General features: G+C 39.4%; 1 protein-coding gene across 1 annotated transcript; it reads right to left on the bottom strand.

Moving 5' to 3' along the window:
• Positions 1-556: 556 nt before the first annotated feature.
• Positions 557-14839, bottom strand: AGR3 (anterior gradient 3, protein disulphide isomerase family member). The gene is made up of 8 exons (XM_061586337.1): positions 14790-14839; positions 12620-12757; positions 10690-10753; positions 6203-6255; positions 4850-4926; positions 4687-4750; positions 4292-4375; positions 557-2275 (listed from the first exon to the last, which is right to left on the bottom strand). The coding sequence occupies exons 2-8, from the start codon at positions 12720-12722 to the stop codon at positions 2226-2228; spliced, it is 495 nt and encodes a 164-aa protein (XP_061442321.1). The 5' UTR covers positions 12723-12757; positions 14790-14839; the 3' UTR covers positions 557-2225.
• Positions 14840-17147: the final 2308 nt, after the last annotated feature.

Here is a 17147-nt window from a genome sequence, read left to right as displayed (position 1 = left end):
ATGGGAGCTGTAGTCCAGCAACATCTGGAGGACCACACATTTCCTATCCCTGCCATATTCATTTGCTTGAGATTGGAGGTCACTGATTCATAGGGTCGCCATAAGTCATAGTCGACTTGGAGGCACATAACAACAAGACCCATTGAACTCTTTAGTTTCTCACTGCAGTCAGTGGAATGTAAGTCATGACTAACGTGCCCCATTGATGATCATGGGACCTAAGTTAAATTAATTTTATCTGGATCCAACCCATAGTTAATGGACATTTCAGAAGCTTTACTGCAGGAAGAAATGCTCATGTCTATTTGGTGATGCCCCAAATAAGAAGTGTTTAAATGTTACTCCTTAAGTTTTATAATTGCTAATTTGATGAAAAGTGCTTTGACAATAGTTAGGAAAATAAGATAGAAATTATTAAACAATAATACCCAAGAAAGGTCTGAAGGTTTTGTCTGCAGTTTTAATTTTTAGTTGTTTCATACACAATCCAAAAAATCTGTATTAGTTTTGTGCAGACAACATAATTGATCATTTGCAAAAAACAAAGGCTGCCATCTTAAGCTACTTACTAAGAATTCAGTCCTATTAAATTCAGTGGAAATGCCTTCTGAATAAACTTGCCTAGGACTGCATTGTAAGAAATTGATCTTTTGCTTGTTTATGCACAGCATTCTAGCAAATAAAGACTGCAGCTACATCCTCAAGAGAGCGCTGCACAGAAGCTCACTTCTACCCAGCATTATTAGACTGGTAATTAACTAAATTAAAGTACACACATGCCCTCAATAGTCCTAAAGAGTAGTTTACTATTCTGTTTGGGCCTCCACGGAATGAAGTGAGGATGCTGCAATAAAAATCATAAGCAACCTGTGAATTAGAAAATGTGGCAGCAGATTTCTTCTGTGTAACCAGAAACATAAGAAGCATTCCTGGAAAAAGTAGGGGAAAAGTGGGAAAACCCCTTTTCCTCTCCAACATACCTGTGCTTGAGGAAGGTTCTAGCTATGCAGATTGCAGAGCCTGCAATGGTTTGCAATGGTTTCTTTTAATCTAGCATGGACTGATACATATCTGTGTGCCCTGTTGGGCTGGGATGTGCTAAAATAGAGCATCTTATGCCCTATATTGAAAACTATGGGAGCTTCCAGACAGGTAATGCCATATAACCATGCATTATTAAACATTCATGTTGATATGCTTGCATAAAACTTGCACAGTTCTACAGCATTGTCTGTTTATTGAGAATTCAACCTATGTTTGCATGGATATTATATGACATTGCCAGCTAGTGGTTGTTAGGGATGGCTAATCTGTCAAGTTTGGTTTCTCTCAGTTTCTCATTTTTCCAATCTTAAATTCAGTTCTCTACATTTCTGCATCCGTTTGTGATTTTTTAAAATAAAAAGTCCTCATGAAAATTCATTACTATTTTAGTGTGATGCATTTCCCCTAATATACACATTTCTATGCATTTTCACCAATATACATATTTTTGAAAGGCAATTTCCATAATATAATGCGTATTTGTGTATTATTTTCACTAATATATGCGCAAATATATGCATTTATATGCACGCTTTCCCCTAGTATATACATTTTTGTACACATTACTTGGCTGGAGAACTGCACTGCAAACTTCAGAGAAGTAAGAATGTCATAGGATGGCTGTGTTAATGTATTGTTTCAGAAAGTCCAAATTAGGAGGTTTGCCTTTAAATGTGAACTGAATCTAATTCTTACTCATCCCTAGTAGTTGTTATCCTGCATTTTCCAGGTTAATTTTCTGTCACTTTTCTTATTGTACTTTCTGCAGGTAAAAAATTGACAGCATAAATGCAGGAGAATGTGAGGGGTAACAACCAAATAATGTACGAATAAACTTTTGTATGTCTGGAAGTGCTCTCTGTTAACATGTCCTTAGAGTAAGGTTTACATCCTGTGGAGTGAGACTTCTGGTGGAGGAAGGTATGATTGATTGTGATTGATGTTCCAGGAAAGGAAGGATCCTGAGGTAAAAGTAGGCCTTCCTTCTCACTAGCTGAGGGTTTTGCATCTGTGACTACCACCCCCAGAACAGGCAAGATAGGCCTAGTCTGAGATAATGGCAGGTTGAGAATAAAATTCCAGAGAGGAAGAAGAGAACTGGGTGGGTTGGACACCTTTGGCAGAAGATCCTTCTTGATTCACATTGCTTCCCTGGGAAGTGATGACCTCACAGCTGCCATTTATAGTTCAGTTTGAACAAGACGTAATGCTTTCTTCATATTCTCTATTACTGAAAGAAGAAGATAGTGAAGTCAATGCAAATTAAGGTTAAAGTCTAGAAAAACCAAAGAGAAACAAAATGTAATATTATCTAATGCCCTGTATTCTTTGTGTACTTATTTATTTTATTAAAATATTTGTAAATCCCTCTGATGACGGGAAGAGTGATATAAAACCATAAAAATGATTTATGATGTATTCTGTACTTGTTTTGTTAATGTAATTGTATTGTTGATTTTATGTTATTCACCACCATGTTTTTAAAGATGTTGGTGTTATAGACACTTTTTTGTAAATAGATAAAATAAAATAAAATAGAGCATACAAATATATTTAAAACAATAAAAACCAGCAAGCAAAGTTACAGAAAAGCTTGAACCAAAAGTTAATCTTTAAAACTTTTTTTTACAGCCTTTGTGGGGGGGAAATGAAGAAGAAGCTGTCCTAACTTGTACTGGCAAGAGATTCCATGGTTTTGGATTGACTAGTGTAAAAATAAACTGCTCCAAGCTTTTGATGTTCGTAATGGACAAACATCCATTGAACTCATAAAAGATTATCAATACCTTGGCACAGTCATTAACCAAAATGAAGACAATAGTCAAGAAATCAGAAGAAGGCTAGGACTGGGGAGGGCACTTGTGAGAGAACTAGAAAAGCTCCTCAAATGCAAAGATGTATCACTGAACACCAAAGTCAGGATCATTCAGACCATGGTATTCCCAGCCTCTATGTATGGATGTGAAAGTTGGACAGTGAAAAAAGTGGATAAGAGAAAAATCAACTCATTTGAAATGTGGTGTTGGAGGAGAGCTTTGCGCACGCCATGAACCACGAAAAATACAAATAATTGGGTGTTAGAACAAACTAAATGAGAACTATCACTAGAAGCTAAAATGATGAAACTGAGGTTATCATACTTTGGACACATAATGAGAAGACATGATTCACTAGAAAAGACCATAATACTGGGAAAAACAGAAGGGAGTAGAAAAAGAGGAAGGCCAAACAAGAGATGGATTGCTTCCATAAAGGAAGCCACAGACCTGAACTTACAGGATCTGAACAGGGTGGTTCATGGCAGATGCTATTGGAGGTTGCCGATTCATAAGGTCGCCATAAGTCACAATCGACTTGAAGACACATCACACACACACAATGGCTATAAAGATGACACAGTCAATTGTCTGTTGGCTGGATATCAACAGGCAAGAGTTAAGGCAGCCATGTGCCCTATTTTACAAACTTCTATTTGAAGGGCTGTCAAAGGACAGTCCTCTATTTCAGATTCCCCCCTCCAACCTGGTGCCCTCCAGATATTTTGGACTATAACTCCCTTTAGCCATGATCATTGATCATGCTGCCTGATGTAGTCCAAAACTTCTACAGGGCACCAGGTTGAGGAAAGCAGGTTGGGGAAGGCTGCCTGGTCCAAGTCTGGTTTAAAAATGAAAACCATAGAAGGAAAAGTAGGGCCCTTATAGTTGTCCATCAACAGAACACCTGGACAGCAGACTGAGCAGGTCAGCTGGTCACTGTCTTCCCCACCATGGCAAGATGCCTAGCATTTGTTATTTAAATTACAGTAATTTGTGTCTGTAGATGCCTTTCCTATCTATTATTTATTATTTATTTATTTAATGTATGGGCTTGAACTGAAGCAGCCAAGAAGGCTGCAGAGTACAGACCACTTGTGAGATCATTTGTAGAATGACAGAAAGGACACACACAAACGCCATCTCAAAAGTAAGGTAAACATGACAAGACCCTGCACCCACCCATATGTATGTCACTGAATTTTTTTTCTCCCCTTGGATTATTTTTGAAAAGCATTTCCTTTTCTCATTAAATGATGGAGAGTGGTAAAAAAAATGCAGGAGGTAAACTTTCAGCACAACACTAGCAGACATGAGGAGTAGGAGGTGTGGACCTGCTTCTCCCTCCATGCATTTTGTATGCTTGTGAAGGGGTTCACTTGAACACCCCTAGTGTGGGCAACCCAGCTGGTATTTAGGGAACAACTTACAGACTGGCAGATCTTGAGGCTCGTAAGTATAGAGTCGATTAGAGTATCTTCCAGTGATATCAGCCCTTACTGTGAGAGAAGGATCTGGGAAAGCAAACAAAATATTACATGTGGTCATTCTTGATATAACATCTTACCCTTATTTCATGCTAATACATGCTTAGTTAGGAAATATGATTTTTGAGGTATGCTACTCAGTAGTCTAATGAAATTAATTTTAATATGGCTTGGTTCAGGGTTTCATTCTGGTGGTTACCAGTAACTTAGGACATGAATAATCAGCAGTGTCAGCCAGCAATTGTTACTAGTGAAGCACTTTGATGGGTCACTGCTAATAGTTACCTTTCACTGAAATTAGGTTCAATTTTAAGGACACAGAAATCTTTAATGCATACCTACAAACATGATTCGAGGCACATATTGTCCATCAGGTGACATGTTCTTGTCTGTTGTTTCATGCTGGCAGGAAAAAATATATATCATTTTAATCAGACATTATGACTATGAATCTCCCTCCATACAAATAATATGCTTAATCTATGTATTATAGATGCGCACCATAAGATTGAGCATGATAAAATTATTCTGGCACATTTCTTGTATTTCTTGATTTTCTGCAAACACCTTCTTCAGTGCTGGAGAAAGCGAAAGAAGATTGTCAGTTCAAATGCAAAATACAACAAACGCTAAAAGAGCAGGCAAACAGAATATTTTGCTTTGTTAAAACAATGCATGATAGAGCAGGCCATTGTGGCCATATGTCTTTTTTTCTTCTTCTTCTCCACAACTCTGAAGAAACAGTAAAAATACATAGTCAATGTCATGGTCTATCCATATTTCCTGGAAGTAATTTCTATTGATTTCAATGAATGTCTCCTTAGGCTGCTTTCGCACATGGTACTTATTGCATCAGTTTTGCAGATTAAAATGGTAGCGCTTCTGTCCTGATTTCTAAAATTCCTTTCACACTGCAGTATCTGTTGTGTTAACAAACTGTGGCCTTTTCTGCCGATATACTGGTATTTCGAGCAACATACATCTTGTTTTCATCCCTCAACCATTATGCGCATGCACACTGTAGTTCCCCCATAATTCACTGCTTGAGTTTGTGTCTGGACACAGGGGTAGGGGGCTGAAAGGAGGAAGAGGAAGCTGCTACCCACGTCTATACAGGAATGCTAGTACAATTTTCATGAGGCAAAATAAAATAAAATGTGAGCCTAAAGGGCAGGAAGGCATTGCATACCAGGATGGCTATCATGTGAGCAGTGCAGCCAGCACAAAACTCCCACAATTTTGCAGTTTCCCAAGATTGCAAATGGATTATTTCTGGAATCATTTATCATGGAAATGAGCACTGAACTTCCACTATATTCCACTATATTTCTGGAACTAGCCTTTGTGTCTTATGAAAGATCAAATAAAATGTGCAAATTACCAGGTAAGAAATAGCTGGAATAATGGAATAAAGTGCAGAGTGAAAGCAGCCTTCATGGGTTCAATCCAGAGGACCATTCATGCAGGAGAAGTTTTTGTATGCAAATTGATGCATGCCTATCCACCCTACCAGACTGTCAACACGGTCAGTTTGGATTCCACTGATTGTTTGGCACTGCACATTCTGTCCCTAATTCACAAATGTAAATCCAGGGCACAGTCCATCTTGCTAGATATGTATGGCATTTCTATTTGAATTCTATTTACATTTTAGTAATTACTTACAAATTTGCATACAGACACACATGCAGATTTTATGCAAATATGTATCCTCTTGTCTTCTTTTGGAGTGATCAATTTCATTTTTGTTGGTGATGCATAATCAGCCCCCCAAGTGCAGTGATCAGCAGAATCATTGATGTCTGCAGATATATTTAAGAAATCTTCACTATAAATCAAACAGGCTTCATTTACCTTGACAATACTGACAATCTTCCAAATGATGAATGACCATCAGTGGCTTATTACTTTTTCAAAGAGAAAAAAATGTATTAGATTAAATACAAAAACATTTCTTTATCATAAATGGGAAGACAGGGAAATTGTGTAGCAATGAATTAAGGCACGTTTACAATGTACATTGAAGAAAGTTAATAGAAATTCTGCCTAAAGGGAAAAGAAAGGAAAGCAGGGTATATTTGTGTTCCCCTTTCCATTATGTGTATATATCCTTTTCCTGATAGGCCTGGGTATAACCTGAAACCTGCATAGCAGAGCCTCATCTGAATGTCTGCTACCTCCTTCCATACTCCAGGTTAGGCCTTTTACCAGATGCATGTTCAAGGTCTTGTTACTAATATATAACGCCCTGAGCAACTCAGGATCAGATTACCTGAAAGATGGCCTGCCTCTCTGTAAGATTACTTAGATCATCTGGGGACATTTTACTCATGGCACACACCCTATAGAATTAGGGTTGCCAGGTCAGAAGCATCCTAAAACCTGAGATTTTAGGGGCGGGCCCAACTGATGTCACAGGGCGGGCCCGAGTGATGTCACAGGGCGGGCCCAAGTGATGTCATTAAGCATGATACATTAAGCATCAATCACAGTTGCTTGGAGCGTAAAATTAAAAAAAATATCTGACTGGAAATTAAGCTAGACATCTTAGCTAAAAGATGGAGCCTGGGTAGGGAACATTTAATCTAGCCTACTTGCTTTTGGCAAGAATGGCTTAAGTGCCTTCAGGCCAGGGCAGTCACCAGAAGGCCACTGCAGAGACAAAGGAGCCTAGTGTTGTGGAGATGTTAGATGGGAGCATTCGGGAGTAAAGATGGATGCCCCTGAAGGATGCAATTCTAAACATACGTACTAAGGGACTAAGCCCCCATAGAACTCAACAGGACTTACTTCTGAATAGATATAGCTTGGATTGTGCTGTTGGTAAAGCTTGACTAGGAATCCTCTGCAAAGAATCCTCTGCTATATCCAAGCAGGATTGGCAACCCCCTGCCTGGAATGCCCTGCCCTTATCTTTTAATGTGCCTGCTCCAAACTTCTTTACAGATTTGACCCTTCACTTCAGAAAGAGGTCTGAGAAATGAGTAAGAGTAAGAAGATTCTCTACCCTTTCTGTCTGCATAGATGCCTTCATCCTTCCCCTTCGCCCAGTAGAAGCTCTGGGCCTGGCGGGATGCAGTGGCATCTCATAGAGGACACCCTCGCCTTTCATGGGGTGTATGATTTGTACTGGCCCAGAGCAGATTTTGGGGTGGCACCCCCAGTTACTTATTTTTTTCTATGTGTTTTTGTCCATTTTGATTTTGCATAGATGCCCTTGTCCGTGCCCTGCGCCCAGCAGAAGCTCTGGGCCAGGCAGGATGCAGTGGCATCTCATAGAGGACACCCTCCCCTTTCCTGGGGTATATGATTTGTCCTGTCCCAGAGCAGAGTTTGGGGTGGGCACCCCCAGTTACTTATTTTTTATTATTTTACGACATCATTATGTATTTATGATAATATCAGAAGCGTGATGATTTTGATTGCATAAATGTATTATTATTCTTGATGGGGAGAGTCCCCCGATCACAGTGATATATCATACAGGGTACCCCAACATATATTTTGGGGTTCAGAGACATGTTAAGTTTGAAGTTGCTGTAGTTGTCAACTCTTCTTTTTTAGTGTTTTGAACTTTCAAGCAAATAAGGAACTGGGAACTAGGAACCAACTTCAGCATCGTATCAGTTAAACAGATTAAACAATCGTGGGGGGTGGCTGACGTTTTGGTGTATATCTCGGGAACCAGACCACCTAGAAACTTTTTTTAAAAAATTGAAGCTGAGAGTCCGGAGATTAAGGGGTGCTAGCCAGAGAGCCGGAGGGGCCTCCCAAAAACCAGAGACTCCGGCCGAAAACCGGAGACCTGGTAACTCTATATATAATATCACTGGGCGACAACCCCAAATGACATGGATACCATTACTTTTTGACAGAAATAATAGTAGAGTAGAATAGGACTTGCAGGGCCAACACCAGGCATGACTGGGCCTTTGGGCACCAGCCTGCCCCAGGCCATCCATAGCCCAACACCCCCCCCAGTACAGGCAGCATGTGGCTAATAAGTATCAACCCCTTAGGGAAGCCCCTGCTGCAATCTTGGGTGTTGGCAGGCATGTGCACACAGCATTGACACTGACAGGAGAGGTAGGTGGGATGTGCAGGTGAGCTGATTGAAGCCCGTGCTGTCTGTATTGGGGAGGTGGTGCCTGGGAACTCCCTCTCTGTGATCCATGGCAGGGTTGAGTTCCAGTATTCAACACTGCTGTGGATGATGGAATAGAGGCGCCACCCTCCCACCCTAAGGAGGGGCCCTTGGCCAGGGCCCAACGTGGCCACCCTCTGGCACCAACCCTGAGGACTTGTTCTTATAGTGTTGCCGGATGAGCACTGTAGGAATTTTGTACTGTACATTGTTTTAAAATATCTGGTTTTTAACTGATTTTATCCGTTTGTATTTTTTTCTTGATAAGTTGCTTTCAGGCTTTTTTTGTATAAAGTGACTAACAAATGTAATAATAAATAATAAGAATATTTTAAACACAGCAGAATGTTATTACATTTGCTGAACTTGCAACATAAATGCAACTTCTCAACAACATCCTGTGCTTTCCAATCTTTGGCTGTGTATACACTAACCTGTTTGTAGCACAAAAAAAATAGTTTTTCTCAATCCAGAATGGCTCATGCCTGCCTCAACATGCTGCTTTCAGTCTAGATTAATTCTAGATCCTACAGTCCACAAGGGTGGGTGTGGTTGCTTGAAACACATTTGAAAACTCTCCCCTTGATTAGGTTATTTATGCCTTTTCCGCTCTGCACTTGACTCAGGAGAATGAATAAGGAAGCAGTGATTATGATCTTGGTATATGCCCACCCACAACATCATTGGGCAGGTGTGAATACACCCCCCATTACCAGGGCCACCTACATCTGTTTTCATCTGTTATCAAATGGACACACTGTGAGGTAATGCAGAATCAATCTTCAATGAGCTTTTATTTTTGAAATGAAACCAGTTTCTCAAGAAGCACTTTTCAGAGGCAAAAAATATACAACAGGTCTAGATTGTGTGTGGACTACATAGGGGGGAAAGAGCACTCAGCCTTCACTGATTCTAGGGGGAAAAGTCATGTGTACACAACCTTACATTCAATAAAGAGTTTGGTTTTGTAGTCTCCATTTGAATTGGTCCAAGATTCCTAAGCTGGACTTCTGATGAGTATATATAATACTGAAACATATATCTTAATACTTTTTAAAGCCACCACCAACACCTAGTACACAAGATAATTTCCTTCAGTAACTGAAAAGAATTGAATAAATGCAGTAAAATACACAATTGAAAAAAAAGTTATACTAGAAGAAATTTAAAAGACCATGTCTAAAAAATTTGGGACTTTGCTGCAATGGCCAAACTAACTTAATTAACTGCTTAGAGGTTTTATTTACAACTAAATGGTATACAAATTAAGCAGTATACAAATTCTGTTAAATAAATAAAAAAATAACTATTAGTGTGAAGGGAAAAAGGGGAATTTAGATTGTTTTATCCTTTATTGGTCATCATTTATCAACGTTGTTACCAAAGAACTGTTTTAGCTTTATAAGATTGCTCTAGTGCTTTTATGTCAGTGGATATGTTTCGAGTTGCATTGTTCTGCCTGAGTTATTGGTTCTAGTAGTTAGTCATACTACTAAAAATCATGTGTTGCATGGTTTTTTTAAGCTGTTGTTGCTCAGAGAACATTGGTACAGAGTTGGGGTGGGGAACCTTTTTGGTTCCACAGGACACATCCTTATCAGGATTGGCCTCAAAGGCCAAATTTGACAGATGAGCAAGGCTGCCTACCTGTCAATCACAATGATATCAGGTGATTTGGTGCTTTCAAGTCCCTAAGTCGGGACTTGACTTCTCAGTGCAGAACTGAACTTCACCCTCTGTTGATCTGCTGATGTTTCCCACTCAGCTGATTGGCAGGTGGGCATAGTTTTGATAAAATGGCCTCGCAAGCCATATTGGAATCCCTGGTGGGCCAAGACTGGCCCATGGGCCGAAGGTTCTCTGCTCCTGTTATGGAGCAACTCATGAATAGAAATAAATGAACAAACAAAAACAAACACTTCAGTCTTATTTTGGTAACTGTCACAAAAGCTACTTCCCAGGGTCTCTTCCCACATTGACTTGGGAAGGTATAGACATATGGCATCACCCTAATCAGCTTGCCCCATAGCTAGCTTAGTAACATATGCATTAGGCTCAACATATCTCACTTTGGCTTGACTTGTTTCAGTATTAGTTATAGGAGGATATATGCATAGTTCTTACATTGTCAACCTAATGGACTATATTGTTAGAACAAATTTATTTCCCTCAAACAAATTCAGTGATAAGCCTTTACCTTTGTTTTGCTTGATAGAGCCCTTCTTCATAGGTTTGTACCCAGGTAATATCATCTCCCCAACCTGCATCAACAATAGATTAAAGATAGATTATAATCCATTGAGACATCTGGTATATTATTCATACTGACCTAAACCTGCACTGAAATCTGTCGTATGTCTGTACTTTCTTTTTGTGTGTGTGGGTATGGAGGCCGTTCAGTAATTTGCATATGATCTGGTCTGTCATTAAGGATCACTTTCTATATTATGTTTTTAGTGCATGTCTGCAGCCCACACACTAGGATGGGGTTTAATTGCAGGCTCCCACCTCCCTGCACATGCACACGCACTTAAATACATCCAGTCGTGCCACCTCTTGCGTCACCCATCAGCACACATGCCTGCCATCACAAAAGATGGTGGTGGGGGCATATTGATGCAGGGAGTGTATGCAGGGAGTAGGGATGGAAGGATTTGTCAATTTCAGTCCTCTCATTTTCTCATTTTTCCAATCTCAAATGTTATTATCTGTGTTTCTGCAGCAATTTGCAATTTTTAAAAAAGCCTCATGAAAATTCTTTAACTTTTTAGTATGCATTTCTTCTAATGGAATACATTTTGTATGTTATCTTAACGAATATATTCATTTTTAGGCATGTTTCCCCCTGATATATGTATTTTTGTAAATACTGTTTAGTTGGAGAACTGCACTGCAAAATTTGGAGAAGTGCAAATTTAGAAGATGGTTGTTTTTTGGTTCTTATATTGTTTCCAACAGTGAAAATTTGATAGCTTCAGCTATTAAATGTGAAATGGATCAAATGTCTTCTCCCATCCCTAGCAAGGAGAGACCAGCAGTCTTTTGGGTGTGGGAAATGTGGGAATGCTAGATGAATGAAATAGACCTTTAAAACCTGCATTTTTATTCTTTTAAAAACACGTGATGGCTGAGGTACACCTGCCAGATGCTTCCTTTAAGAAATAATAAGCATATTGCTTGCCACACTGGGTGTTATCACTATATAATTTAAAAAAATAATAATTATATTACAATAAAGTTTGTAATATAAAAAGCTGTGTTTAGCAAAAACTGTAAACAGCTCCCAAGAGTGGTGTGTGTTAGTTCAGCATTCTTCAGAATGACTTGTAACAAATAGTACAAAAAGGAAACAAATAGTTGGCCCAATGGGGGCCAAATCTCAATTTTTAAGTCTAAAAGCTGATCATAAAGCCTAGCAGGCTCCAGAATGCTTTAAGCTCTGGGGGTGGAGTGGATATCAAAGCTGCCTGAAGCAGGGAAGAAGACCAGACCAAGAAAAAACCAAAAGCAAAGAGGGAGGTAAAAGAGATAAATGTTGGTTTCTTATCTTGGTACTAGTTAAGAGTGTCTAATATTGACAGACTATAACTCCCATAATCCCTGGCCATTGGCCATACTAGCTGAAGTGGATAGGAATTGTAGTCCAACAACATCCAGAGGGTACCACTTTGGCTCCCCCTGAGTTAGATCTGAGTTATATGTTTCCATTTCTCAGTGGAAGGAGACAAAATTGGCAAAAGTGATGGGTAGGCTAGAGCTCACCCTGGAAAAATGGCTGATAGACTCAATTTACCCTGAAATTAACGCCCGGTACTCCATATAAATTTATTTTAAAATGCATGTTTTCACACTACTACGGCACCACCATATTCTAACGCAAGAGAAGCTACATCCTTCATGGAAATAGTCTGGATGTGAAGTTTCCAGGAGTGGGGTGGAATCAGCAATCAACAAAGCACATCTGTCAAACCACTTCCCAAAATCAGCTGTTATTTTTTTTTACAAAAAGAAAAATTTCCTTGCCTTCTAAAACTTCCATACTATGCAAAAGTTTACTTATTTTGAATTTAATTTTAAAGAGGGATTAGATCACGTAAGGATTAAAAGAAAAGATGAAACAATAGTACCTCTAGAGAGTGTCTGGGGAACTCTTTTTTCCTTTTTGATTGCCATTGCAAAATTGGAGGAAATGGCAATTAGCATGAAAGATAAACTCAGTGCTGAATGCATCTTTCTTTCTTCTTTCAACCCTCTCCAAGAGAGCCCTTGATAATGGAAGAGAAAGTCAATGTTTTAACCTGGTATCTTCCTGAGAAGTTGGATTTGTACATGTTGTGATAATTCTTTTATTATTGTTATTATTCTTAGAAAGAGATATGCATTTCCTTTAACAAACTACTGAAACTGAATCTACACATTAAAAAAAACAGACTGGCAGATTAAACTCATCAATTAATAGCGATCTAATGTGTAATCTATATTGTCGATTAAGATAATGGTTAACAACAATCCCTTTGACTCATTGGGTTTAGTAGTGACCATTCACACCTTCAGATATTATGATCAGAAATTGGCTAGAACACAGAGAGATATGTGGAGGTGCTGTGCATGCACCCATTTTGCAGACATATATTTTCAGTCAATGTCCTTAAACTCTGTGAGTTTTACAAATTAGGTATAATAACTTTTCAAAGGGAAAATCAAGGGCATGTGCTAGCACTGTTACTCCTTAAAACCCTATGTTTGCTGGTAACAATGCTTTAGCATGCATCAGATAGTTTAAATATGTGGTTAAATTACCCATGTTAATTTCAATATCAAATATTTTTCAAGCAGTGTAGATAAAATCTAGTAAGATGAGCTACAGTGGCTGGGACTCAAAGTAAAAATCCCAGTAAAGATCTTTTCAGAAACATATAGTTGTCTGATATTCCACAATCTCATTTTATGGGAAAACATTTGGATTTTCAAATTTTTAAAATTTAAAAAGCAATAACAGTGAAATTCCTCACTCTTTTTTTATTGCATCAAATATGCAATAAAGCACTGTAAATAACTGTGATATTAATTCCCCCCTTCCCCTACTTCTAACCAGAAATTCAGATGCAAGGCTAGGCCAATACTAATAGGTGTTTCAACAAGAAGACAAAGAAAAACACTGTAACTTAGTTGACTTTTTGTTGAACATTCAAAGGAATGTTTCTTTTCATTGCACCAACCTATTTCATGCTAAAATATGCAGTTCAATATGATGCAATAGGGTTCAATACAGTTAAAGGAGCAATCACAAATTTCAGTGAGTGACTAATTTCCTCTCTCAAATGTATTGTGAATTCTCTCAAATGTATTTTGAAAGGGTCATAACAGATCAAAGTTGTTTCTTCTTCTACATAGACATGAACATGATTGTGCTGTGTCTTCTTCATTCTCCAGAACTTCTGGAATTGTAAGAGTCTTTGCTTTTGTAGACAAAAGTTAGGATTACATGGTATGGCTTCTTCACCCACCCAATCAAGAAAGAGACAACTGGTTTTTGGAACATTCAGAGGAGCTGCCATTTAAGGGAATTGATGCAACTGCAGTGCTATCCTATACATGTTTACTCAGAAGTAAGTCTCAGTGGGGCTTACTCCTAGATACATTGGCATAGGATTGCAGCACTGACATCAGTTTTATGGGATGGCTCTTCTCCCATTTCTTCTTAGCCAAGAAATCTCTCCTGGGGACAAACAAAGTGTTAGCTCCAAATTCTCTATTATGGATAAAAGCCTGTGAACAGTCAATATTACAGTTGTCAGATACAGAAGTTAGTAATAACAAGTACTTAGCCCATCTATTTAATCATATAAAGACATTAATATGATATTGTTGAGAAACCATTTCTGATTTGCAAAGTCAAACTATGTGCAGCTTTAAAAACCATGGCAAACAAGAGTCTTCAAAAACATACAAATCACTAGCTGCTAAACTTTATCCTAGTACTAAAATATGACTTTCTTTGAAAATTAAAACCTATTTCACTTTGAAAAACATTCTTCCTTCATGTTACTCATGACTGCTTCTATCAGAAACCTTTGACCCAACCTTGGATAAGCATAAACTCATTGCCAGCAAGCATAATATTGCATTATGAAATCTCTTTCAAATACAGGCATTACATCTAAGAGATCCTGTTAGTGAATATTTCTCAGAAAATGGATAGACTATGTGCAATTTCTTCCCACCCCAGTGTATTTGCTTATTTTGGTTACAGTAATGCTGCAATTAAAATATGTTAAAACCTTGGATTTTGCTCACCGGAGCTGATCAGTTGTGCTGGTTAAAGTTCCTTGTCGAGGAAGTAAATGTTTTAAAGTGGGTGTGATTTATAGATCTGAGAACACCTGACCTTCCCAGCCACTTCATCCAGACTTACAACAATACAGTCACTTGCAAAAGAGACACCAATGCCTGCCCCTGCCCCGTCTCTACCTCCTCTCTCCAAACATCTCACTCCTAAGAGTTCTCATTCTGGCTTATTGAATACTCAGATTTCTCTCCCCATCTTTGCTTGTATCAGGTGTCATTATATTGGAACTGAAAAAAGTAGTGTTTTGTGTGCGTCTGTGACTTTTCCTCCCAAATGGTTATAGCCTGGCTCAAGTTCAGGGGAACAAGAAACCGGCAATGAAAGTTGGAACTGTAGGTGCTATTGTTTCCAATGAATGGCTGAGTTCACTGGTACTCTGAGATTAGGGATGAAACTAATAGAAAGATACAAGAGTTACTTTGTGCAAAAGAATGTAATTAAGAAATCAAGGTAAAAAAAAAATTAACCCAGAAGGAAAAAAATCTAACCTTTCAGAGAATGTTGACTGAGCTAAGGAAGGATAAGGAAGACATCAGTTTTAAATATGTTTTCTAGTGCAGTTCTCCCGACTTTGTTGCCTTGGTTTCAGTGCATAATTGTTTGCTTTGATTGCACACCTGTGCCATCTTTGCCTTCTTTTTGTTGCCTGGGAATGCATTGGTGATTGGATTATTGACCAGGTATCAGGAAATCCTGAGTCTGTGGGCAGCTCCCACAGGTGGCAAACTACAAGTGGCAGTGCCCACCCAGGCTGCCCACTGGATCTTTCTGGACAGGAAGGTGTATAAGAAGGCTTCCTGTTCCAGTTGACCTTTGCAAATTCTTCTGTTCCTGAGCACTGGAGTGTTTTCGTTATTTTTGGTCCTGGTTTCTGATTTGTCGTCAAGTTCAGACTTGCTATTTAGTCCTGACTTGCCCCGTAGTTCTGATTTATTCTTCTGTCCTGAGTCCTGACTACTATTTGGTCCCACAATATGCCCCAATCCAGGTTCACCTCGTATTGTTCCCCATAGCTTAGACCTGACACCAGGATCTAAAGGTTTCTGAGCCTCCCTTCCCACAGCAACCTCTTGTGGCTCCCAAAAGTGACTCCTGAAGGTTGGCAGAGCCTCCAGAGCAGGACTGAATGGAGCACAAGGTGCTGCAGGTGTAAAGAGAAATTGGGCATTTTTCTCCCCTGCAAGTGGATGCACTTTCTGCTTGTGGATGGGGCTCTTGAAATCACAGCTGGTAGTCATTTCTTTATATTTATTTATCTGTAACTGTACGGCTGCCCAGTAACACATGTGTCTTGGGTGGCTTACAGAGATTAAAATATTAAAAATACAATGTAAAACAATAAAAGCAGTATAATCATAAATAAATAAATAAATGCCCACCCATTAGGTCCCAGGGTGGGTTACAGAAATTTAAAATACAGTATTAAAAACTATTAAAATACTGTTATGAGCATGGGGGTTGGGATGGATGATTCCTGTGGGTCCCCTTTCCAGCCTCTGATTTGGAATCCTGTGCCTTGAAATGAGGAACTCTCTGTTGGTCAAATGAGTCTTTTGTTAACCAAATAGATTGGCCACGTAGGATAATGGGTCTATCAGTTGCCCAGCAATGGTGAATGGGCCAGGAAGACCCTTTTGTCATTGAAACTCTTCAGGAGAGCGCTCCCCCTCCTGGAGCACAGGAGAGTTTTGAAGTTTTAGTTGTGTCTAGAGAATGGCTGGGGCTGCAGGCAGGCAGAGAGGTGATTCCTCTGCATCATGGCTTTAGGATGTCTCCTGCAACCCAGATGGAAAAGCTGGATATTGGACTGCTGATGCATTGAACCCCTCCATCCGAAGCTCAGGTTGGAATGTGTGTAAATAAACAAACCATATTTCATAAAGACACCACAGTCTCCACTGACCTTCTTCCCAAAGGAAACCAAACCCTGGAGTTGCTCAGGGACCCCAGAAATCTCACCGCTCAGAGATTGGGGAGACGCGCAACAGTACATTGTGTTCACAGGAATGGGGTGGGTCCTGAAGACATACATCTCAAGTGCCGAAGGCTTTTGCTGAACACTGTATAGTGAAGGTGTTGGACACACCTTTGTAGGGAGCGAATCCCACAACTTAGGGGCTGCCATGCCAAAAGCCCCCTCCCTGGCCACCCCCCCCAAACCTCTGAGGGTGGTGGAACTAAAGATGGCCCCCTCTGTTGATCTTAACACATTCTTTTAGGCAGATGTACAATAAACTTGCATCACAGAGGGTTGGATCTAGTGCTAATCTAATCAAAGCAGACCCATTGAAATGAATTAACCTAAA

This window comes from Rhineura floridana, chromosome 10 (genome assembly GCF_030035675.1).
Source record: "Rhineura floridana isolate rRhiFlo1 chromosome 10, rRhiFlo1.hap2, whole genome shotgun sequence".
Taxonomy (NCBI): domain Eukaryota; kingdom Metazoa; phylum Chordata; class Lepidosauria; order Squamata; family Rhineuridae; genus Rhineura; species Rhineura floridana.
The sequence above is the reverse complement of the archived record's forward strand: the minus strand, read 5'-3'. Positions and strand labels throughout refer to the sequence as shown.

Excerpts from the sequence above, each read along its gene's own strand:
- AGR3 (XM_061586337.1), bottom strand. The coding sequence starts at position 12,722 with ATGCATTCAGCACTGAGTTTATCTTTCATGCTAATTGCCATTTCCTCC. Across the intron at positions 4,751-4,849 it reads TTATCATGCTCAATCTTATG|CATGAAACAACAGACAAGAA; the intron begins GTGCGCATCTAT and ends TTTTCCTGCCAG. Across the intron at positions 2,276-4,291 it reads GCCTCAAGATCTGCCAGTCT|TAATAGAGAATATGAAGAAA; the intron begins GTAAGTTGTTCC and ends TTCTTCTTTCAG.